A 23,511-nucleotide genomic window follows, 5' to 3' on the forward strand; every position below is an offset into this window, starting at 1 on the left:
TCACACACTCAGGTTCCCAACAGCACTTGTCATAACAAGTGACAACCTCAAGAAACCACTGGGAAAACATTTCAGTGTCCAAGAACAATCAGCTGCTCATCTGAAATCCCCATTCTTTAAAAACAGCAAATATTCTATTTAAAGACAGAAACTTCATCTCACCACAAACAAAATACTGTAACCACACATCATTCTGCCTCATTCCAGAGAAAATTTTACTTTTCAGTTAACTGGAGGTTTTAAAAAAAATACTAGGTCCATCACAAGAGATGTAAAAGTTTTATTTCTGCATTGCAGCTGACTACACATTAATTCTTTCCAATACATTTTGGCACAGTTTTGTTGCTTGTTACCAATGCAGCAGGCACAGAAGGCGTTGTAGGATTTTGCAAGTCATAATCTAAGCTCCAGATAGATACAGAAAAAGAACTCTTTCCCATCAGGTGCCTCACTTGAGCTCGAGTACAGTATCAGAATCTGGATACATTATTCAGAGGTTTGCAGTATTCAACATAATTGGGTTTTCTGGAAAGGAACACTGCAGCAGTAAAGTATCCTCAACGCTAGTTGGTTTCAGGTAGCTGAGTCTACAAGTTCAAATCAACGGGTGCTTAATTCTTAAATGTGAAGTTCAGCCAAGCTAGCACATTCCCAAGGCTGTTATTGAAACTTGATTCCTTGAGCCAGAGGCAAATCCTTGCTGTAATTGATTGTGCTGAAAGATTAACAGATAATTTCACTGGTCAAATCTATTCTAAGTTAAATATGCAGGTCACAAGAGCAAAGGAAGAATCCTACTGGATCAAACCATTCAACAGAAATTGAAGACACTGGTCTTTTAATGTGTATCACCCAGTTTTACTGTAGAAAATATTTTACTTTTGCTGCCACTGAGTTTCTGTTTTGCTTTGCTTTAAGTGTTGATTTTATTTTGTTATTGCTTTCAGAAATTGTTTATTGCACTTGCATTTTTACTGGTGATATTATATAGCTTTATGATTATGCCGTACACCACTCTGGGTCCATTTGGTACAGGGATGGGGAAGTTGTGGCCCTTCTGATGTTGTAGGACCACAACTCCCATCATCCCTGACCACTGGCCATACTGGCTGGGGCTGATGAGAGTTTGGAGTCCTAACAACTTTTGGAGGGCCACAGATTCCCCATCCCTGATTTAGTATCCCTGAGTGAGATACAAGTTATTATTTCATATTATTATTATTGCCTATCTAGTCCAGAATCCTGTTTCCCATAAGAACCAAACAGATCTAAAAATGCTCTCACAGATATAAGGAGAATGTGGATTAAACTGAAGCTACCTCAGGCTAGTGCTGCAGCTCTGGGGAAAGCCACTGACACATAGTTTCTCTCAAGGGAGTTGGTTCCTGTTTTCATGCCAATGCACGCCTCTGTTCTGAGGCTGCCAGGATAAAAAGGACATGGAAACATAGAATGTGGAAAGAAATAGGTGGAACTTCCTTCTGATCTGCATCTAATACAGAGAAATTAATTCAGTAATGCATAGGAAGAAGCTAAGGTGTCCATGAACAATTCCCTCTGGTGCTTTGGTATAACACTGCAGGAACAAGTGACACAACACAACACATTCTGGCAGCTGACCAGAACTTCACAGATCTAAACAAAACTACACAAAATTGTAATCCAAAAAGTGACTAAAGTCAGATTCTTACTAAATTAGGGCCGAACTAGAGGATGCATGCTTGCATTTAATATAGTCAACACACCTAATTTTACTTTTAAAATAAAGTTGTGGGAAGGACAGCATTGTTGCAGATGACAGCTTTATCCCAGGGTAAATATCAGCTAGAGGGGAATTTTTATTGGGACTACTGTGCATGGGAAAAGGATTAAATCCCCTCCCCCCCCAAAAAAAATACCATAGTCCCAACCCCATCAATTTCCTCTGCACCTGTTATTTTTGAGGCATTGCCTAATTTGGCCATCAGAGTTCATGCTTGCTTATCTTAACAATGGCAGATATCAAGTTTACCCTTTACCACATCCTATATCTTAAATATAGGTGTTCATACTTATGAAACAAGTAGGTTCATAATTGTGGTTTTTCCAGAAACATGCAATATTCATTGTTGCAGCAACTGTTATATTACCTCAAAAAGCCTTTTTCATCATCCCTTTAAAGTGGAAGCAGTAGAGCAACATTAGTGGAGGAGATATGCATTTAATTCTGCCCCCCAATAAAAAATCCTTTCTGACATTCCAAAATTTTCTGACATTATCAAGAGATACACATAAAATCCTATGTACTGCAGTTTTACCTCCAACATTTACAATTATTTAAGTCTTTTTTTGTATTTTATTCAGAATTAAAAGGTAAACTATGAGCACTAAAATGATTATTTTGGAACTGTTTTGTTTTAGAATGATAGACTATGTTCTATTTCAGGTTGATAACAACTAAATGCTTAGCTACTTTATTCCTGTCCCACCTTCAAAAACTGAAAGAAATTCAACTAAATAAAGTTGTTTCCCATTTCTGACAAAAGTTCCTCAATCTTATACTGAGAAATTTTTATCCCTTAGCTCAACCCCCGAGAGAAATTAAGAGAACATATGATGGGGTTCCCTGAAGGGTGAATAAGCAAAGAGGTTAAGGGGGAAAGCATCCAAATAACTGTAATTTAATAAACAAAATATAAATACAGAACCAAAACATCAATATTTGAATTGTTATCTTATTAGGTTCATTGATGTTATTTATTGAACACTGGTGGGTATTAAATTATGTGGTTTTGCATGTGTGTTCACTTAACCTCTTTGGTTAATAATTAAGGCTAGACTGATTTGTGTTTGTTTGTTTTGCTCGTTTGGCTTTTCCCTGAAGGGCAACTAAGAGAACGTTCATATGGACAGAACCCCTCAGTTCTTACCAAGTGGATCGTCTCATATATTGCTTCCACGAATCGCTGCCAGACTCCCTTCCGCCACCAGTGTGCTTATTACCACCTAGGGAGGAAAAAGAAAGATGGTATGGATCTAAAATCAAGGAATGCTGCTTTGTACTTCTCAAAGAAGTTTTTGTCAAGACAGAACAGAAAAATTAGGCCTCTTTCCTCTCCTCTGAAGAGTAAGCAATCCCAACATCCTCTTCTCCTGAAAACACCCAAGTCATATAAAACCAGCAATATTCTTAGTACATTCTTCCAATTAGAGAACGAAAAATTATACAGAAGTGAAGATCAGGAGTAGGTAGGCTGCGTATTTTATCTGCTACCCTGTATAATTTCAGAGTTAGAGTGACATAAGAGTCAGGAATCTTTACAACCACTGCTTGCTTGCTTCTTCCTTATGGCTGTCCAAGGGCTTGGAAAGATGTAAGCGATGCCAGGTGATCTCAAGACACCAGGCAAGGATTTCCAGGGCATGGGGCCTTAGAGCTCTGCTTTGCCTCTTGCTGGTCCCTAGGGCTTTTACAAAGGAAGTGCAAAAATGTATAATCATTTACTAAGTTACTGGCATTGCCCAGTATGGATTTTCTTGTGAGTTTACTTTTAACCCTTATGCAACTGGGCAAAAAAAAAAAATACTGGCTGATTTTGGAGTATATTTCTACCCCAATGAGATTTCCAATGGAAGGATGAGGCAACTTTGTCCTCCAGAGACAATACCAAAGGACACTGAGCCAAAAAAACTCTCATTCAGAGGTGGCAGAATTTTTCTTTGTTGGTGCCTTCTGTCTGCATATTGAGTAAACACCACAATTTGCCCTCCGTACTTTTTGCTGGGGTATATTTGGACCCCAGTGGTTTTTTTTTATTTCCAGAAGGCAAACAGTAAGTGGTAACTGGCTGAAATTTGGGGACATTGTACTGGTGACAGTTTGTGACAATGTCCTAGAAGAACATCCCTGTAGGTCTACACAATGAAAGTGCACCTGGGGTCCAAAAGTACCCCACAAGTCTGCATGAGGGTTCCAGCCCATGCACCAGGAGTATATACCCTTACTTAGAAATGGGCAACATTTCCTTTTCTCAGGATGCAATAATGCATATTCTACTATTCCACAGTGCTTTCAGAATATGCATCGATTGAAAACTCAAGGTTATTACTGTTATATCCCCCCTTTCACCTATGATGGAACTCAAGGTAGCATATATAAAGTTCCCAGGCAGTCTCCCATCCAGACACTGACCAGATCCAGACTTGCTCAGCCTAAGCAAGATGGCTGTATCATGTCATCTGCTGAACTGCGAACAAAATTCAATGTAACCACCTAACTTGAAAAGTGTTAATAGCATATAACTATCCAAATTAGGTTTTCCTTTAATTCACCATGTTTTAAATATTACATCCATTTTCAAATGTGCTGTTACCCACATCTAAGCCTGTTATTGATTGATTGGCTGCAACTTAGCTCAAGGATGATCAACAAGGTATCAGGACATCTGTTTGATTTGCATTTAATAAGCATAAATGTTGGCATTAAATGTGAGCAAGTGTCTCAACTATGAAGGCCTTCTAGATAGTGCCTGGTTTGTTGGAGCCTGACGATTTGGGGAGCGGGGTTCAGTCTATGCATCAAAATACTCTCTAGTTCCCTGAACTAATGCTGGGAAATTAGAGTGGTCCCAAAGCGTGCACAAGCAAGTCATCCTTGACCTATGACCACTCCATCTATGGACCAGCATGGAAATCTAGGTATTATCTATAGCACCAACAGCAATCAACAGTGGAAAAAATCAACATACCAAAGGCACCTCCAATTTCAGCCCCACTAGTTGGAATATTGACATTTACGATTCCACAGTCTGATCCCTTTGGCCTAGAAAGAAAGGAAAAAGCATTATCAAGGCGGAAGTCTATATGAATTTGGAATGAAACATTCATTTACATAAGCTGCTTCCCCCAGCCCCACCTCCCATTAAGAAAAAGGTAACAGCTATACCCAAGCCACCGGAATATTCTGCCCAAATCCTTGGTAAAGATGCTGCTGGAGAGTCCTTGTTTTACTTCATTGTTCCATGCAAAGACTTCTTCTTCTGTCTGGAAATAAAAGCACACATAGCTAAGACAAAACTAAATGAACTGTGACTTTAGAAATTAACACTGTACTATGTCTGTTCAAATAAAACAAATGTCTCCATATAAGGAGAATGCACATGTGGGCAGAAAGAGGGAATTATTTCCCAGACTCTCCAATCCCTGTGCTTTGGGGGAGGAATAGTATCACCTTGTCTTATGTGGTTCTTTGCTGTTTTGCAAATTCTGTCTCAGTACGGGGAAAGAAAAGTTAAAGAGTTCTGCTGAACCACAGACTTTTCCTAATTTTCTTTGGTTAGGGGCTTCCAGTTCTTCCAACTCATCTTTCCCTTCCAAATCCTCACAGTTTTTACTCCTTTTGAATGTTTCTGTTATGCATTTTTTTACTGAGTAGTACCATTCCAGTTCCCCACTCAATATTTCCCCCCAGAATTACAGTCCTCTTGTTATTGCATTGTTTAAGTATGAGGGTTTAATTAGTTTTTGAGCTCAGGCAGTTTACTGCAGCTCTGGTTTTCCTGAGAGAAAAAAATTAAGGATGCTCCAGAATTACCTAAAGAAACCTGTGCTACAGCAGACAGCCATGGGGAAATCCCAGAAGCATCACCCTTGCCCAGAAAGCGCAGCCTTGACTGACCGGACAAAGGAGGCCAAGGATGCCAGAAACTAATGCTAATTGGACTATTGTCACTAGCAGGGAGGTTTTTTACCTATCATTCTGGGACCTAATTGAGCAACATATGGTCACACTCACACCACACATTTATTCCATTATAATTCCACTTTAAGCAGCCATGACTTCCCACAAAGAATCCTGGGAAGTATAGTTTGTGAAGGGTGCCGAGAGCTGTTAGAGACCCCTCTTCCCCTCACAGAGCTACAATTCCCTGAGTGGTTTAACAGTCAGTCCCCCTTCCCATAGAACTCTGGGTAATGTGGCTCTGTGACAGGAATAGGGGATTCCTAACAACTCTCAGCACATTTAACAAATTACAGCTCCCACAATTCTTTGGGGGAAGCCATGACTGTTTAAAATGGAATAAATGTATAGTGTGATCGTGGTCTATGTCTCTCTGTGGAGCTGGGTGAAGTGTACCAATACATTTAACCAAGTCTAGCATCAGCATCTGGCATGATGGGGCAAATGCTGGGCCTCATGGACCCTGGAGGGCCCACCAGGGGAGAACCCGGTACCTGCATTACTATGACAGCAGTGCTTAGCCCAGCGCTGAGAAGCAGAATAATGGGTGAAGATGCAGCCACCCATTTCCCCAGAACATGGGGACAATGCTGAGAGCCACCCTAGGAACAATATTTTTTTTTAAAAAAAGAGATGCCCATCTCCACTAGATAAGTGGAAGAAGGGGCCAAGAAGGCAGGGGAGAGGGCATGTTGCCCTTCAAATGTGGCACTAGTCCTGATTTTAATCCAGAAAAAATACACTGTAGCTTATGTGTTAGAAGTCTGAGAAACCTCAGCCTGGATTTGTAATATAGCACATTCAGCATCATTTGGTGACAGCGACAGTCCCTGCGTGAATGCCATTTTAAAAAGCCACAATCCCAGAGTTCTGTCACCATCTGCTTGAAAGCTTTCCAAGCCAGAGCATTAAGTATTGTTCCTAACTGGAGACTGACTGGTGCAACTGGCTCACCATCTGCAACTCAGCACCAACGTTACAGGCCAATTCATCATCACACCATGTCTGTCTTCCTTTTTACTATGCCTTAGCTTTTGGAAACGTAAAAAGAGTTGTGTTAAAAGGCATAACAGCCTTTCATCTAAGAAATGGTTTGCTTACCTTAAATTTCAGCACATACAAAATAGGGACAAACGTCTCTGTCTGCACAATAGGTGCGTTATGCGGAAGGCCAGTCACAATGGTTGGTTCAACATAGTTTCCAGGACGATCTATAACCTTGAGTGAAAAAGATAAAGAAAAAATGGACCGATTTGTTTCAGCCCAACTCAAGTTATACTTGGAAACAAGACGTCCAGTGCTCAAATTTGATTGCTTTTTTATTCGCAAGGAGTTAGCTTCCAGACAAATAAACTCTGCCCTTTATAAAATTTCCTCCAGTTGCTCCTTTCACAGGGGGGGAGATAGCTGAGAAACTGCAGCTCCAGGTTTGATAGAGGTCAGCAGTCATACCATAAACATGCTTGCATGAGATGGGCTGCCAGAAGGGCTGCCTTCATTTCCTCTTGGTCTCAAGCATAAGGCTTGGCCTTCTTTGGCAGAAGACACATTCAGGCAGACCAGCAGATGCCCAGCTCGAAGTTAAACCACCTTAAGCTGCTTAGAGTTTTAGTCTTAACACATGGGTGGCTAACCTGTGACCCTCCAGGTGTTGCTTGAGTACAACTCCCATCATCCCCGAATACTGGCCATGCTGGCTGGGACTGATAGGAGTTGGAGCCCAACAACATCTGGAGGGCACAATACTAGTCATGTCTATTTTAACATATTGTACTTCTACCCCAAGAATATTTAAGGGCTCCAATAATTCTTTGTCTTCTTTGCAGTAAAGTCTTTCATCGCTGGCTGGCACAAACCATTTGTGTGGAAGACAACGAAGGCCAGCTAACCACCAGCCTTACATAAACTGCACGTTAATCCTTCCTCTAGCTAAGATCCATCACAGACATCCTGGAACAGCTGTAATGTAGTCAAACCTATTAACTGCTTACAGAACTGGTCAGATGGGAACTTCATATTCATAAAATTATCATTTCCCTAAAATGTCTTACTTTCAGTACATCCTTTAAATCTTCTGAAGAGAGCACCTTTCCACCAGCCTAAGTCCACTTATATCAATGGGCCTAACCCTGAGTATGACTAACGTGGAATATCACACGTGGTTTTACCTTTATTTCAATTTTAAAATTATATGATACCCAGAGAACCCAAAATCATGAGGAGACAATTACATAAATGACCCATTCAAAAATAGCTTTTATCCTACCAGAAAAAATAAACACCCTTGTTGGAATCAACATGTTCTTCTTCAAGATTACAGCTTTATTATTTTTTTAACAACACAAAAAGATATAGATATCTAAATGTATGTATGAGATTAATCACCTTCCCACCACAGACTACAAAGCCACCTTGTTGTTTGGCCAGTCCCACCGCATCAACAAACATCTTCACTGCGTGCTTTGTGTGAAGAGGACCATACAGGGTGTTAGCTGCAAAGACAAGGTACATATCTGAGTAAGGCCTACCTGTGCGTTGCCTTGAGAAGTGCACTGTGAATATGGTTAGTTTATATCTTGGAGCATTATATATACATATATTTATTTTCAGGTTAGCTACTCTAGGCCAAAGTTGGAAATGCTTGAAACAATTTTCTCATGTCAAAATGTGGCTGCTCCTTCATAAGCAGAGAAGCAGTTGTTTTAGTGAAGCAGTTGTTTACAGTGAATGTGCAAGGTTTTTTTCACTCTTCAGAAAGGCACAATAGGTTTATGCTTGAGCAAATGCACATGAACTAAAGCAAGACAAGGAACTGACACTATTCATCTACTGTGCCTCAGGATCCAAGGAAACAGGGGGCAAACCCTCTCAATCAGGCCTATGTGCCAGCCAGTCAAGCACTCAGGCAAGACATCTTTTCCAGCCATACTACCTAGGCTCAGTTGATGGAGAGTGCCAGGGCTAGGACTGTCTACATTCATAGCATCTGGCTTCATCACTGAGTTATGGCACCTCTCTGCATTCTACTAATCCACTGGGACTCACTGACAAATATTCACCTTGCCATATTACTATAAGCTTTTGATAAGGAAATACCTTCTAAATCTTAATATATCTTATTGCTAGCTGCACCTTTGTAGAGGCTACTCCATGAGCCTGTCTATTCTTCTTTTGAAATGAGTTCTCCCTGGGACAAGTGTGGGGAACCTTTGGCCCTTCAGATGTTGCTGAACTACAACTCCCAGCAGCCCTAACAAGCATGGCCAATGGCCAGGGCTGATAGGAGTTGTAGTTCAGTAACATCTGGACAGCGAAGCCTTCCCCACACCTGCCCTAGCTGCTTAACAATTTCTGATAAATACATCCCTTTGAGTAGAAGCACAGCTAGGCAATTTTAGACTCTGAAAGGTCTTAAGGAGGGCTCTGAAATGCAGCCAGGAATATTTAGTTGTGAAGTACAGTGTTAATATTTCTTTCCACCCACCACCACTCCAAACTTGACAACTGCTCCTACATTCCCAATGCATTAGAGCAAAACCACTAAACACCATTTGCCAACCCCAATTTTTAAAAAAAGCAAATGCTCTTAAACGTGCAGTTTCACATTTTAAACTCGCTAAATCCATCATGGCCACAGCAAAAAAAAAAAATAGGCAGTTGCTTCTGCTGCCCTGATGTGCAACACATTTACTTGAGAGTAACAGCCCTTTTGTAGTAGAAAAGAATAATTTGTAAAAGAAAAACAAGCATCTGTAATGTCGTACATGCTTGCCTGGCCACCCTTACTATAGTTAAAAAAAAGAAAGAGATGCTGTAGAGAGCAATGTCAGCCCTGATGAGCCCCAGCATGCCCCGAAGCTAGCACCAGGCCCATTTGCCACTGCCTCCATCATCTGCCACTCTCTCTGAGTGATCATTTGGACAATCCCTGGGCTGTGGGGTGATCCCTAGCTGCACAACTGGCTTTGTGCAGTTATAACCAATATGCATGTGCACACACACACAGCTTCACTGCCCATCTCAAAAGGATGAGTGGGAGTTCCCAATGACCACTTGGGAAGTGGCAGATGCTTGGGCAACCGTTCAGTTCTCCTGAGCTCTGATACCATCTAGTATTGATCAATCAAAAACTACCATGTTATGCTCCCACAAACAAGGAAGAGCTCTTACCATCCCATGGGTCTCCAATGCGGACTTGTGCATACGCCTTCACAAGTTTTTCCACCACTTCATCATGGATGCTTTCATGCAAAAACTGAACAGAACATCATGAATGCAACATCATTGTAGGGATGACTGGCAGTCACAATGCAAACTTCAAAGTCCCCTAGAGAATACTGGCATTGTTAAAAGTTTATTCCAAATGTTGAACATGCTGCTAGAGTACTTCCATCTTTCGCCCATCCTTGGCATCATTAAACCAAGGCGTTATGGCAAGTACCCATCCTCCCCATATATGCACTGAGAAGTGCACAATCTATTCCCAACCAGATGGCACAGTTTATAATCAATTTTTGAGAGTTGGCAAGTGCTTTTGCCATCTTGGGGTGGAATTGCCAAGACTTTTAAATCAATAGGCAGAACGTTTTGAATACAGCTCAGCTATTCCAACAGCAGCAGCAAAAGGCTCTAGAACCCAGTTACCTTTGTGTACAAGTGCTCTCTTTACATCAAAGTCTGGCAAGCGAGTCATAAAATGGAGATTGAAAACCATCAGTCTGCCTCAAAGCCAAATCCTGCCACTTTAGCCCAATAATTTAATCAAATGCTTGGAGTGCAGCACACAATTTAAAAGGCAGAAAGGGGGAATAATGATACCATGCCTAATCAAGAGAAAATTAAGTGCTCTTAAATCGCTCTGAAACCCATGGGGTATAACAAGTTTTTACGTATTGCAGACATTAATGAGATGTGCCAATATTACTTTGCATTTTACCTATTTGTTTTTATTCATTTGCATAAATCTGCTATTTATAACTGTTCAGGTGAACTAGGGACATTGTATCAGATCTGAAATAACCTCATTTTAAAAACTGGCAGTAATAATGGGCAATATCCAACATCACACAAGCATAATTCCATTCATACAATGTTGGGTGTCCCTTTCCTCTACTGCCGCCCACCCATACCCATAAAATCTGCTCTGGAACTCTTGGGGACACTCCATAGAAGATTTGGGAGGCATGTGTGGGGAAGAGAAGGGAAAATCCTGTTATGCAATCAAGCAGGCATCACTGGATGCCACCTTATGACTTTATTAGAACTAATTATATAGCCACAATAGTAGCTATATACTATAGCCAGCATGGATTTTTCGCATTCCACAATGTTAAATTGAAAATACCCCCCATGCCATTATGCTGCTTCCCATAAGCTCGTTTCAAACAAAATCTTACAAAATTTATAGTCCTGAACTCAGAAACAGTTGCCTCTAAGTATTCATGGTGATACACAAAACAGTCAGAGAGAATCCAGACTTTAAAGTCTGAAACATGAGTAAAATAATCCAGACCCCTGTTGGACTTTTTTCTGTCAGAGGTCTCATAATTGGTTAAACTTAATTAAAAATCAGCCATGTTCACAGAGTACCTATAATCCTATCACTGACCTTGCCCCATACTCTGAGCATCTTCTGAAGTTTAAAAGTTTAAAACAAATGCATGGCTGATTTTTAATTAATTTTTAAAAATTAACACTGGAGTCTGTGACAGTGCAGGCATGCTCAGTAAGAACCAACTCTCAGTGTCTGACTTGGCTAACAAGGGGACAATACCCATGCCAGACGTTTATTCCACTTTAAACAGTTATGGCTTCCTCCAAAATAATATGAAAAGTATAGTTTGTGAAAGGTGCTGAGAGTTGGTAAGAGACTCCTACTCCCCTGACAGAGCTCAAGTGGCCAGAATGGTTTAACAGTCAGCCTCTCTTCCCAGAGAATTTTGGGAGAACAGGGAGTCTCCTAGCAACTCTCAGCACCCTACACACACTACACTTCCCAAGATTCTTTGGGGGAAGCTATGACTGTTTAAAGTGGAATAAATGTCTGGTGTGGATATGGCCAGGGACAGCTTTGGTTTAAATTTGGGTGGGAGACTACATGTGTCTGCCGTAGAATAAAAAGGTGGGGGTAACCCTGAAAAATAATGGTACTGTTAACAATGCTTTACTTTTGGAAAGGAAAGGGGTTTTTCCTCTGCCTAGTGCCCACCCAGCCAATGTCCTCCCCTCCCCCCCTCACTACCCCACCCCCTCTCCCCTTCACCATCCTCCCTACCCCTACCTGCAGTACAGTATCTCAGAGAGGAGGTCAGGTCTCCTGCTCCCCTGGTACATTCACTATAGCTGCCCAATTTCCCTGCTTTTTAAAGCTTGATAGAAATATCTGTTGGCTATAGGTACATTCTTAAACCACAAGGTTTTTTTGCTTATTATTGAATAATTTAGAATACAACTTGCATCCCCTTAAAAGATTATTGGGGGTATTTGGAGTTTTCATTACGTTGCTTATTGAAGCCTGTGATGTTTTAATGCAGCATTTGGCAAAAAAAAAAAATTACCGACTGTTTGAAAGATTAAGAAAATATATCAACCAATTTAAAAGCAAACACACTTAACACCAAACCTACTTAAATTTGCTTTAATTTTTTAAAAAATTCTCTTCTGAGTAAACAAGAGTTTAGAAAGTACTAGCTTCACTGCTAAACAGAATGTAGAGATGAACTAGAGCAAACAGAGCATTTCATCATTATGATGTGAAATATTTTCACCAAAGGCATTTTTCCATACAATACATAATGTAATAGTACACTGAAAAGCTCCAATAGTCAAATTGTTACAGCAAGCAGGTAATTAAAATGGGTGGATCTATTCAGGCAACACTCCTCCCTAGAGGTCCATTAGGGTACTGCTTCACCAAGCTCAATCTATTCTCAGCCAGACCCCACTTGCCTACCTCCTTCCTTACAACCAATCTAGGGACTGTCAGCTTCCTCCTCCTCAGTCTCAGTGTTCTCTGTGTACAATTCAGCAGGGAGAAGAAACATGGGAACAAAGCTAGAATCATTTGGTTCCATCTATCTTTGGCTCTGGCTCCACCAACCAGTCCCAAAGGGCAGCAACCACCACTGCTCCTAATGTCACTGCGGAGGACTGATTATCTAACAAATATTAGGATACATGGAAATCTTGACATTTTCTTACCAGCCTCCTGGCAGTTGTGCATCTCTGGCCTGCTGTCCCCACAGTCGCAAAGAGGGCAGATGGGATGACCAGGTTAAGGTCTGAATCTTCAAATACTACAATGAATTGGGAAGATGCACGAAAGCAGCAAATTAGATGCAAGTTGGAGACAAAAAAAAAGCTAACTGGTGGTTTGAGAAGTCAGTCAAGAAGCATTACAGTAGAGAGAAATTGATAGCAGTCCTGATTCTACATACATCCAATGGCATTTAGAGCCAAGAATGAGACATCTACCAAGTTCACTGAACGCAGAACTTGCCAAGCAACAACAACAAATACCTTGGTTTTGAAAGTCACCAAGCTCCCTGCAAAGCTGGCAAGGTAAGGTCTAGTACAGCATACTTGGTAACAGCAAACATTCACACAGAATACTGAAAAGTTGATAAAGCAGAAAGATAGTAGGTGTGGGGAACATTTGGCTTTATTTATTAATTTAATTTATATTCCACGCTTCCTCCCAGTAGGAGCCCAGGGCAGCAAACAAAACCACTAAAAACACTCTCAAATATTATAAAAACAGACTTTAAAATATATTACAACAAAACATCCTTAAAAACATATTAAAACAAAAACCTTTAAAAACATTTTTAGAAAGCTTTACAAACATCTTAAAAAGCAATTCCAGCACAGATGCAGACAGGGATAAGGTTTTTACTTAAAAGGCTTACTGAAAGAAGAAGGTCTTCAGTAGGCACTGAAAAGATAACAAAGGTGGCGTCTGTCTAATGTTTAAGAGGAGGGAATTACAAAGGGTAGGTGCCACTACACTAAAGGTCCACTTCCTATGTTGTGCAGACTGCTTCTCCTAATAAGATGGTATCTGTAGGAGGCCCGCACCTGCAGAGCATAGTGATCGACCGGGTATATAAGGCGTAAGACGATCTTTCAGGTATCCTGGTCCCAAGCTTTGTACACCAAAACCAGAACCTTGAATTTAGGCCTTCGAGATATTGCTGAACTACAATTCCCATTACCCTGACCACTGGCCATGCTTACTGGGGCTGATGGGAGTTGTAGTTCAGCAACATCTGGAGGTCCAAAGATTCCCCATACCTGACCTACAATTTGAAGTTAGGCTCAAGTCACATCACCAGCATAATGGAATGCCAACAAATTTCCTAAGCAGTTACTGTAGCGAGCAGCACACTAAGTTTTTCAAAGTAATGCATTTCACCTTCACGTACAGCAACCTTGCAATTGTTCATTTCCCATCATTGATCTAATACTATCACAAACACTGTGGAGAAACTGGGCGTAACTTCTGGCCTTGAAGCCAATATAAGCAGTAAGATATATCATGGAAACCAAATTATGAGCTTTTCAGATCACAAATAAGGAAGGATTCCCAATTTTCCTCTGGCATCTTATTCTAAAGAACTTTAGCAGGAATAGGACAAGCAACAAATGACACAAAGAGCATGAGTTGTAGCCAACTATGTTCTAGTCAGAATAAACCCACTGAAATTAATGAATCTAAGTTAGTCATGCCTTAACTTCAATGGGTCTCCTCTGAGTAGGACTAGACCCTGTTGGTGAAGTTGCAAGGAAAAGCCATAAAATATTAGGTTCAAAATAGATTTTGAGCACCTGATTAAACACAAACACCAACAGCCCATCATGAAAGCAGTTTACGAATTTTCGTCAACTGTTCAAGTGGATACCATTTCAGGCAAAATCCTATACATACACAATGGAATAAGTGCCCACACACACTCACTCAGCCAAAGAGATTCACAAATACTAACAGGTTTTACTTTTAATGGAAATATTAATTACCAATAATTGCATTGTTTCCACCAAGCTCCAACAGACTCTGCCCTATCAAAATAAAGAAGCAGTATGTCATGTGAGTATCACCCACAATGTCCATTAATGAGTTAATAACATGCCCTCCCTCACCCCCCCTTGTCATAATGACTTCGCTAGGAAAATAAAATAACAAGGGAATCAAAATAAATAAAAGCAGCCCAAAGAAAAGAAAAGTAGACCAGGATCCAGAATTGCTCTATGCGCATGCAACTGCTTACACATTTGCAGCAGCATTTTTTGTAAGAACGTAAGAAGAGTCCTGCTGGATCAGGTCAGCGGCTGACCTAGTCTAGCATCTTTTCTCACAGCAGCCAACCGGAGGCATATGGGAAGCCAAGCAGGACCTGAGTACAACAGCACTCTCCCCATTCAAGAATCCCAGCAAATGATATTTAGAGGCAAACTACCCGACAACAAAGCCATCATGGCTAGTGTCCTGAACGACAATCATACACAGTGAACCACACAAAGCAGCTAGCTATGATGCTGGGGGAATAGAGGGGGAAACGCTCTACTCTGTGGCCTCTCCTCATAATTCCCGTTGGCCCAGAGAAGTGGGAGCCATAGCAGCGCCACTGCCCTATCCTGCAGAATAACTGGGTGATAATGCTGGTGCAGTAAGGAAAAGCAACTTAGGCCCCTCCTCTCATGCAGTCTCAGGCTTGCTTAGTATGGGAAGGGTAAGACAACTGTGCACTTTGAGTTACACTGGAACATTTGCAGAATTGTGCCATTAAATTTTAAATTTGAGCCTAAGCACTGAAAACATTAAAACACTACAGCCTACAGCAAGTGATCATTTATGCTCTTTAAAGTTTTCCAGACACAGATGCAGAGGGAGATGATAATGCTGGGCTTTTGGAGATCATAGCAGCAGCAGATATGACCACAATCACACCATACATTTATTCCACTATTATTCCACTTTAAACAGTCATGGCTTCCCCCAAAGAATCTTGGGAAGGGTAGTTTTTGTATTTTTATATTTTGTTGTACACCGCCCAGAGAGCTAATGCTAGTCGGGCGGTATAAACATCTAATAAAATAAAAAAATAAAAAATAGTTTGCGAGGCCCCAATTTCTCTCAGACGTGCATTTCCCAGAGTTCTCTGGGAGGAGAGACTGCCTGTTAAACCACTCTAGATATTGTAGCTCTGTGAGGGGAGCAGGGGTCTTCTAACAACTCTCAGCACCCTTCACAAACTACCCTTCCCAGGATACTTTGGGGGAAGCCATGACTGTTTAAAGTGGAATAAATGTATGGTGTGAATGTGGCCTACTGGTGTTTTCTGCAATAGCACAACATGTGGGATGGAAGCTCCCACGCCTTTCTCCAGCCCACCCAGTGAAAAGGAGGGATGAGGGCAGCTTCTTTCCCTTCAGCTTGTGCAGGAGGGCAGCAGCAGGTGACCAGCTCAAGGGCAATCCCATTTCCCTCCCTCAAGTTCTCTGTACATACCATGAGACTCAGAGATGGGAGAGGCCAGTGACAACACAAGTTATGGGATCTTTCCAATGCTGTGCCAGCAGACCTTCCATTTCCTCCCCTTCCCAACACCCTCCTAAAATCTGCTCTGGAAGGTCACCTCAATTCCCCAGGGCTGACTTTGAGGCTGTTCAGGGGGCTGAGGGGACAGGAGAGGTAGAAGAGCCATTGTACATACGGAAGTCCATTGCAACAGCAAAGCTGCAGCGTTGAATATGGCCCTATAGGTCTAGCTAGCAAGTCAAGGGTAAATTTGTTGATCATCATACATGTGCAAATTAACTTCCCTTGGTGTGCTCCTCCCCCTTCTCCGTTGTTTTTAAAGAAGGCACAGAGAAGATATATTGGATTATCATACTTCACTTACCAAACCTCTCTTGAACTGTCAGTGCTACCTGCTTGCCCACATTTGTGCTGCCGGTGAAGGACAGCAGATCTACTCTTTCATCCCTTGCCATTGCTGTGCTACATAGGAGAAAACAGGAATATGCTTAGTCAGTGGCAGAACAAGCAGAAAAGCACATGGAGGTGGGCAGAAGAAGGAGTACTGTTCTTTACCTTTATGCCAATGAAATATATAATGTTCAATTCATGTTATGCTCTTCAGTTATCAACTTATCCTTTTATTACTTGCTTGTCTAAATGAGAATCTTGGAAGACTTGTTTTGAACAGAACCAAAAGAATGTCAAATGCTTTAGTGTTCCATTCTACCATTCAAAGATTCAACAGTGCGCACGAGTGCACGCACGTGCACACACACGAACGAAAGCATTCTTGTTTTGAGGGAGGGTACCATAGAGTCACATCCAAGCCACTGGAGGACAAACACTCATTTTAAGTATGCAAAATAGAGCCCTGTCCTGGAATGTTCTGAAAGAGTGTTATAATAATGTTTTGATGATAGAATGGCTTGTTACTGCCTTGTAGTAGTAGTAATATTTATTAGTTGCTTTCCTTGCAAAGCAACCTACATCAATAAGATTAAAACCAATTACAACAAACTCATTAAAACAACAAACACAACACAACCTAAAAACAGATCAGTACAAATTAAGACAGGTCTTGCAAGACCTGCCATTACAAGAAGCCATTGACACCTAAAGCCCCTCAAATTGAAGGCCAAAAGCAAGGTAAAAAGGAATTTCCCAGATTCAGACTAGATTCTGGTAGCTTCTCAGACTATATTTGTGAGGCCTACATTCAATCAGCACAACAAAGTTTTATATGAACAGCAAATCAGGATGAGCAGGTGGTTGTGTACACCACAATTTTTTTGCAAGTTCACTGCTTTTATGCATTGTAAAGTCACTGCTGTGTAAGAAACGAAACAAGAAAATTTCATGAAACAGCACTGTTAATCTATGTCTATGTCCATTGAGAGGATGGATTTTTAAACAAAATTTAAGTGAAGCATCAAGTAACATTACCAAGTTGATAAAATAAATCAATAATGCTGGAAACACTGGCAGCTGTAGATTGAACGTACTACTAAAAAAATTACAGAGACTAGAATGGGTCAAACTTCAGCAGACCACTTTCCTAAATTCTGTGTAATACAGCAAATGTTGTGCCTACCCAATATCAGCTCCGCCACAAGTCAGAGAGCAGACAGCACCAGGCAGTTTGTTATCTTCCAAAACCTGGGCAAGTATTCTAGGGAACAAAGAAAAAGATTAGACACACTTATTATTCCTTTAACATACAGTTAAATGAGATTTTTTCTTTTGATCAACCTGCTAAACAAAGTCCAAGCCAGCAAGCTTTGTTGTTGTTTTTTTTTGGGGGGGGGGGGGGTGTGTGTGTGTGTGTGTGTGTGTGTGTGTGTGTGTGTGTGTGTGTGTGTGTGTGTGTGTGTGTGTGTGTGTGTGTGTGTGTGTGTGTGTGTGTGTGTGTGTGTGTGTGTGTGTGTGTGTGTGTGTGTGTGTGTGTGTGTGTGTGTGTGTGTGTGTGTGTGTGTGTGTGTGTGTGTGTGTGTGTGTGTGTGTGTGTGTGTGTGTGTGTGTGTGTGTGTCCCTATTCTCTCCCATGTTTCACTCAATATTCAAGTGCAGCTTATTTAAGTTTTAGAATTACATTAGTATTAAAGGCAATATTTTACTACTGATTTTTTAGAAATGACTTTTCCAGAATTAAACTGAGCAAGCCATGCAATATCCAGTATATATTCTTCAATTCAAAATAGTTCTTTTGAACATTATTCTGACAATATCTGCCTTCTGCTATAAACAGCCCTGCTCCCAGGAAGGAAAAAAAATATTTTGGACTCCTTGCTTTTGCTGGGTAACATTATAAGTAATATAATACTGCTATCATTTTTGCCCAGTTCCATGTCACTCATGTGACCCTATCCCAAACCGCTCTAGCAACATCACGCAGGAACAGAGATCACATGGGAAGTTAAGTTAAGGCTTCCAATTAGAGTGAGATATGGGGAGTTGTCACATGACCTGTGCCTTCCATGCATCTGGTTTCATACATCACTAACAGCATCGATACAGCATGGGGTAAGAAAAATGTCTGAAATGAAGAGCTATGGAGAAAAGGAGATGGCACATATAGCTTCCATGCCAGCATTCCTTCCCCACTCCAGCTGAGGGAAAGGCAGTGACATGGACCTTCCATTTCAGATGTCAACAGATCAGCTCAGGATGCAGGTTCCAGGGAAGCAACACTCAACCAGCTTCTTAAAAAACTGCAGAAGAACGAACAAGGTACAGAGAATATGCACACACGTTCTAGTGTTAGAGGTAAGTAAGTGGAAACTCACTTTGTAACAGCTACACTAACAAGGGATGTTGTGGGAGCACCTTTCCTTTAGGGAGGAAAAAAAAAGAACAATTATTTCTTTGTCCAGCTATTTGTTTTAAAATGAACATTGCATGATATTGTAAGAAACAGCTACATTTATTACAACATCAAAAATTACTTGTAGCAATGGATTACCATAGAGAGCTTTTCATCTTTTAAAAAAACAGGCTGAAATCATAAAAGAACTCTGTAGGACCTACAACTTTGAAGTATCAGGCCACTGCTGTTTAGGTACCCAAGCCTTTAGTAGCCAAAGAAATAAGCAACAGACTATTTCTACTCTAACAATGTGACTATTCAGCCATACTAACTACTGAACAGAGATTCAGTATATAAACAGAGATAGTCACTGCATCAATGCACAGTTTAGAAAACTGCTGCATAAACATATTAATGCTTAGTAGTACAGCAGAGATGAGGAACCTGCGGCCCTCCAGATGCTGCTGGACTACAACTCCCATAATCTCTGACTGGGGCTGATGGGAGATGGGGTCCATCTACATCAGGTTCCCTATCCCTGGCTTAAAGCTTGCCAATAAGCATGTAACATACTCAGATGATGGAAATATTGAGGATCAGGTGTTGCAGAATTTTGAAGTACTTGTCATAAGGAACAACTGCACGTTACCAGTCGTCCTCAAGAAGCAAGTAGGTGCCCTTTCCGTTTCAACAGTAGCAGCTTCAAATGCATCTTGGGTGATATACTAAACAGCATTGCTCTAAAAGGGAACAAAGCCTAAGAAAGACAGAGTTCACCACCAGCTGTTATCCTACACTTACCTGGGAGCAAGTTAAACTGAACTCAGTAGGGCTGATGTCTGAGTAGGCATGTTTAGGATTGCAGTCAATGAGTACTGCATAAAAATGTGTTCCCTTGTTACATAGTAACTAGAGGATCACCACTGTTACCTACAGTAATTGCCAGGCAGCTCCCCAAAGTTATCTATTGCTCAAGTTTAAGATAAGTTTTCACATTCCTGCTATCTATAGCGTACTGCAACTTAGGTCATGGTTAATAGTTGACAAGCCATCTCCATAATGTGAGTGACAGGCATTTGAATGGATTTGTAAGTACAAAACCACCATAGCCTGCCCTGTGGCCCAATGGTGAACATTTGGCACAGACAACCATTTTTTGGCACTCTCTGTGAACAACATCAATACCTATGAGTATTTAATGTTTAGATGCTCAAGTGAAGTTGAAATATTAAATGGTATGCGAATGTGAGAGCATGCAATCTGACTAGAAGCCACACTGGTCAGTCGACATATATCCAGTTATATGGATGTAGCCCACCCACAGAAAGAGAGAGTGCAAGAGAGAGAGAAAAAGAGGAGTAATAACCAAAGTCATTTTTAACAATAAGAGTTTACATTAAGGGCAATACTCTTGTCAAAAGGATTTAGAACCAAATCATAAATTACTCATGTAAGAAGCAAAAAGGAGTGCAGCATAACACTAAGCTGATAATTCTTGAAAATGTAAACACTGGTAGGCTTTGCATAACTAAGATGATGTCAAACAGACAATATTCTCATAAGTGAAAGCTCACAATTTGAAATATTCATCAAAGTAAGTAAGATCACCTTACCAGAGACACACATTGCCACAAACCATTGCAACTGCATTGTTCCAGCCATAAACTGCTACAGGAAAGTTAAAGGCTGTGATGATTCCTACTAATCCCAAAGGATTCCATTGTTCTATTAAGGCATGCCCAGGTCCTGAAAATAGAAAGCCAAGGAGAAGCCTTTTTTGTTTGGCAAACATAGCATTTCATTTCTTTTATTCATCCATCCCATTATTCAAAGGACTGTGGCACACAAGAATGAGCCAATTTCATCCCCAGAACCACACTGCAGTAACTTAGGCTGAATTATTATGACTGGCCTTTGGTCACAGTGTACCTTTTAGCTAATAATCAAGGAGCAGAGTCCTTAACATCAAAGCACAAAATGGATGTATTTGCAGAGCACGCTGAACCACAGTGTTAGCACTGCGAGGAGGATCCTGAACAACCTTGAGTACAGAGTGAGACTCATATACTCCCTCTCTGCTCTTGCACCACTGGGAGAAGGACTTTGGCAAAGTTTCATTTTTAAATAATCTCAGGTTAGTGTTATGTCTGATACACAGACCCTGGTTTACAACAAACTCTGGTTAGTTTAACAAGCTAGCCTCATAACCCATGGTTTCACATCATCCACGTAGCACTAAATCATGTTTCCGCATTATGTGTGAACCAGCTCAATGACAACTAATTCAGTGGTTGCTTCCAATTCAGCTATGATCAATAGGTCACAAGCATTTAAATATACTGTTTTTTATTTTTGAGATTAAAAGTTTTCATAAGCAGTGTTTATATAACCTGAAATAAGATTTTTTTGTTAAGAAATCCTATATACAATTACATGGGAGAAAGCCTTCCTGAACTCAGTGGGATTTACTTCTGAGGAGATATGGATAGGATTGCTCTGTAAGTAACTTTAATTGCATAGCTAGCAGTCATATCTGAGTGTTTTACATTTTTATTTAAATCCAGGGGGTGTGGGTGTGGGGATTTTTACTGGACCACCGTACATGGGGAAGTGGATTAGGGAAGGGTTAAGTCTCCCCCCTTCTCTTCTCCTATGATGCAGTCCCAATGAAAACTGGAGCTGCCCTGAGCTAGGTAATAAAAAGAACAACCACAATGAACATAAAATCTGTTATGGCCTCAAGGCTGCAATCCTTGAGAGCCTTTTGGCCAAAAGGCGGGGTAGAAATAAACAACAATAATAATAATAATCATCCTATGCACCCCTGAAAGCAGGGCTTATTTCTTAGGACTTCGTATTTTGTGGGGTCATGGTTATATACAAGGTGATCTGCAGGAATAATTTCTTCAGTTGGAACAGATTAAGGGTATCTCTCAGCCTACTCCTGAAGGAGAATATAAGGCTAAAATTTTCTCTAGTCTGGGGCATAGAATTTAGATTAAAGACAATGGCTGTAAAATGCAGCCACAAAGTCAATTAAGTGCTGAGATTTTTCTGTACTGGGTGACTTTATCAACCACCAGTATATATTCATATAAAAGGTACAAGCTTACTTTCTGAAGGCAAAACTGGTCCACCAATCATTCGGGATAAGCCAACAGCATAGTCACAGACATCCACATATTCCTGGACTTCACCAACACCCTCAACAAAGATCTTCCCCATCTCTAAAGAAACCTGAAGATATTAATTACACAATACTAATATTTGTCCTTATCAAAAAATAAATTTTTATTAAGCATTATATAAAGCAGGGAAGGGAACTCTGGCTGTCGGGCCAGTTCCTTATCTCCTCCACTCCGCGTCAGCCAAGTTTGACAGGTGGTTGATAGATTAATCCCTGACAAGTGACATATTTTTGCCTACACAGTTTGAAGTCAAACCTTGAAGACAAAGGCCCAGCCTGTGCTTGGCAAGCACTGACAACCAGCTGGTCATCAGGGCATGCAAAGCACTGTGTATGGGGCTTTGCAAGCCCCAACAATCAGTTGATAATTGGTGATTTTCCATAAATTCAGGCCCAAAAGGAGTTCACAACACATCAGAATAAGAACATATAAGAATATAATACATAACAGAATTACTACATCAACACTTCAGTTCAACTAATATTAATATTGTGAAGAAAACATAGTATCAAAGAGTAATTCACTGCAATAATGTCACAGCAATACAAATACAAATATAAATAACACAAATTGCAGCAACAGTTGCAATTAAAAAAGCAATATGCACAGGCTCCACAAGTAAAAATTTGGCTCAGGCAAAATGCTTTTATAGAAGAGAAGAATCAATCTCAATAAAGGAGTCCAGTCTTCTGGGCCGAAGTTGGGTGTGGAGAAGAGAGGATAGTTGAATTAAGAATAAATCTGTGCATGAATTTTTGCAGTCTTCCCATTCTTTTGACATATTGCAGTCACATGCTTTTGCTCTGGTTACATAGCCTTTTGGACTCCCTGCATTGACACTTTAAATAATTTCTCAAAAGTAGCCTTTTCAAAATAAATGAATCTCTAAAAACTTAATCTGCAACAACATAACTGTGTTTCCTTCTCAGGCTTTGCACAAACTAAGGCTGCAATCCAATACACACTTACCTGGGAGTAAGTCCCATAGAACCCAGTGGAGCTTACTTCTGAGTAGACATGTAGTGGATTGCAGCCCAAGACATTAATTAGCTCTCACTTGACTAAAGATGTGTTAGTTGATCAATCATACTAGTTGACTGAGTCCATTTAGTTTGATGTGTGTATGTGTGCGTGTGCGCGAGCATACTTTGTTTATTCCACTTCCGACAACTGCCACATAGAAGAGACTATCTCTTAAGATGGCACCTGCCATAAAAGTTTTCTTCAAGTATTTAAAACAGTTTTCAAGTCTGCTGACCAATTTTACCGGAACATCTGATCA

General features: G+C 40.7%; 1 protein-coding gene across 2 annotated transcripts in view; it reads right to left on the reverse strand.

Annotated features, from left to right (window-relative positions):
- Positions 1-260: 260 nt before the first annotated feature.
- ALDH7A1 (aldehyde dehydrogenase 7 family member A1) overlaps positions 261-23,511 on the reverse strand; it is a 29,251-nt gene continuing 6,000 nt past the window's right edge. For both annotated transcript variants that reach the window (XM_061625163.1, XM_061625172.1), the window contains exons 5-18: positions 22,155-22,278; positions 20,655-20,787; positions 19,022-19,066; positions 17,830-17,907; positions 16,621-16,718; positions 14,735-14,776; positions 12,920-13,014; positions 9,890-9,974; positions 8,105-8,211; positions 6,821-6,937; positions 4,925-5,022; positions 4,728-4,801; positions 2,910-2,985; positions 261-715 (exon numbers count right to left, since the gene is read on the reverse strand). In XM_061625163.1, the coding sequence (XP_061481147.1) occupies positions 661-715; positions 2,910-2,985; positions 4,728-4,801; positions 4,925-5,022; positions 6,821-6,937; positions 8,105-8,211; positions 9,890-9,974; positions 12,920-13,014; positions 14,735-14,776; positions 16,621-16,718; positions 17,830-17,907; positions 19,022-19,066; positions 20,655-20,787; positions 22,155-22,278 (1,227 nt within the window). In that variant the 3' untranslated portion in view covers positions 261-660. The remainder of the gene's footprint in view (positions 716-2,909; positions 2,986-4,727; positions 4,802-4,924; positions 5,023-6,820; positions 6,938-8,104; positions 8,212-9,889; positions 9,975-12,919; positions 13,015-14,734; positions 14,777-16,620; positions 16,719-17,829; positions 17,908-19,021; positions 19,067-20,654; positions 20,788-22,154; positions 22,279-23,511) is intronic.

The sequence above is a fragment of the Rhineura floridana genome, chromosome 1, assembly GCF_030035675.1.
Source record: "Rhineura floridana isolate rRhiFlo1 chromosome 1, rRhiFlo1.hap2, whole genome shotgun sequence".
Lineage (NCBI taxonomy): Eukaryota > Metazoa > Chordata > Lepidosauria > Squamata > Rhineuridae > Rhineura > Rhineura floridana.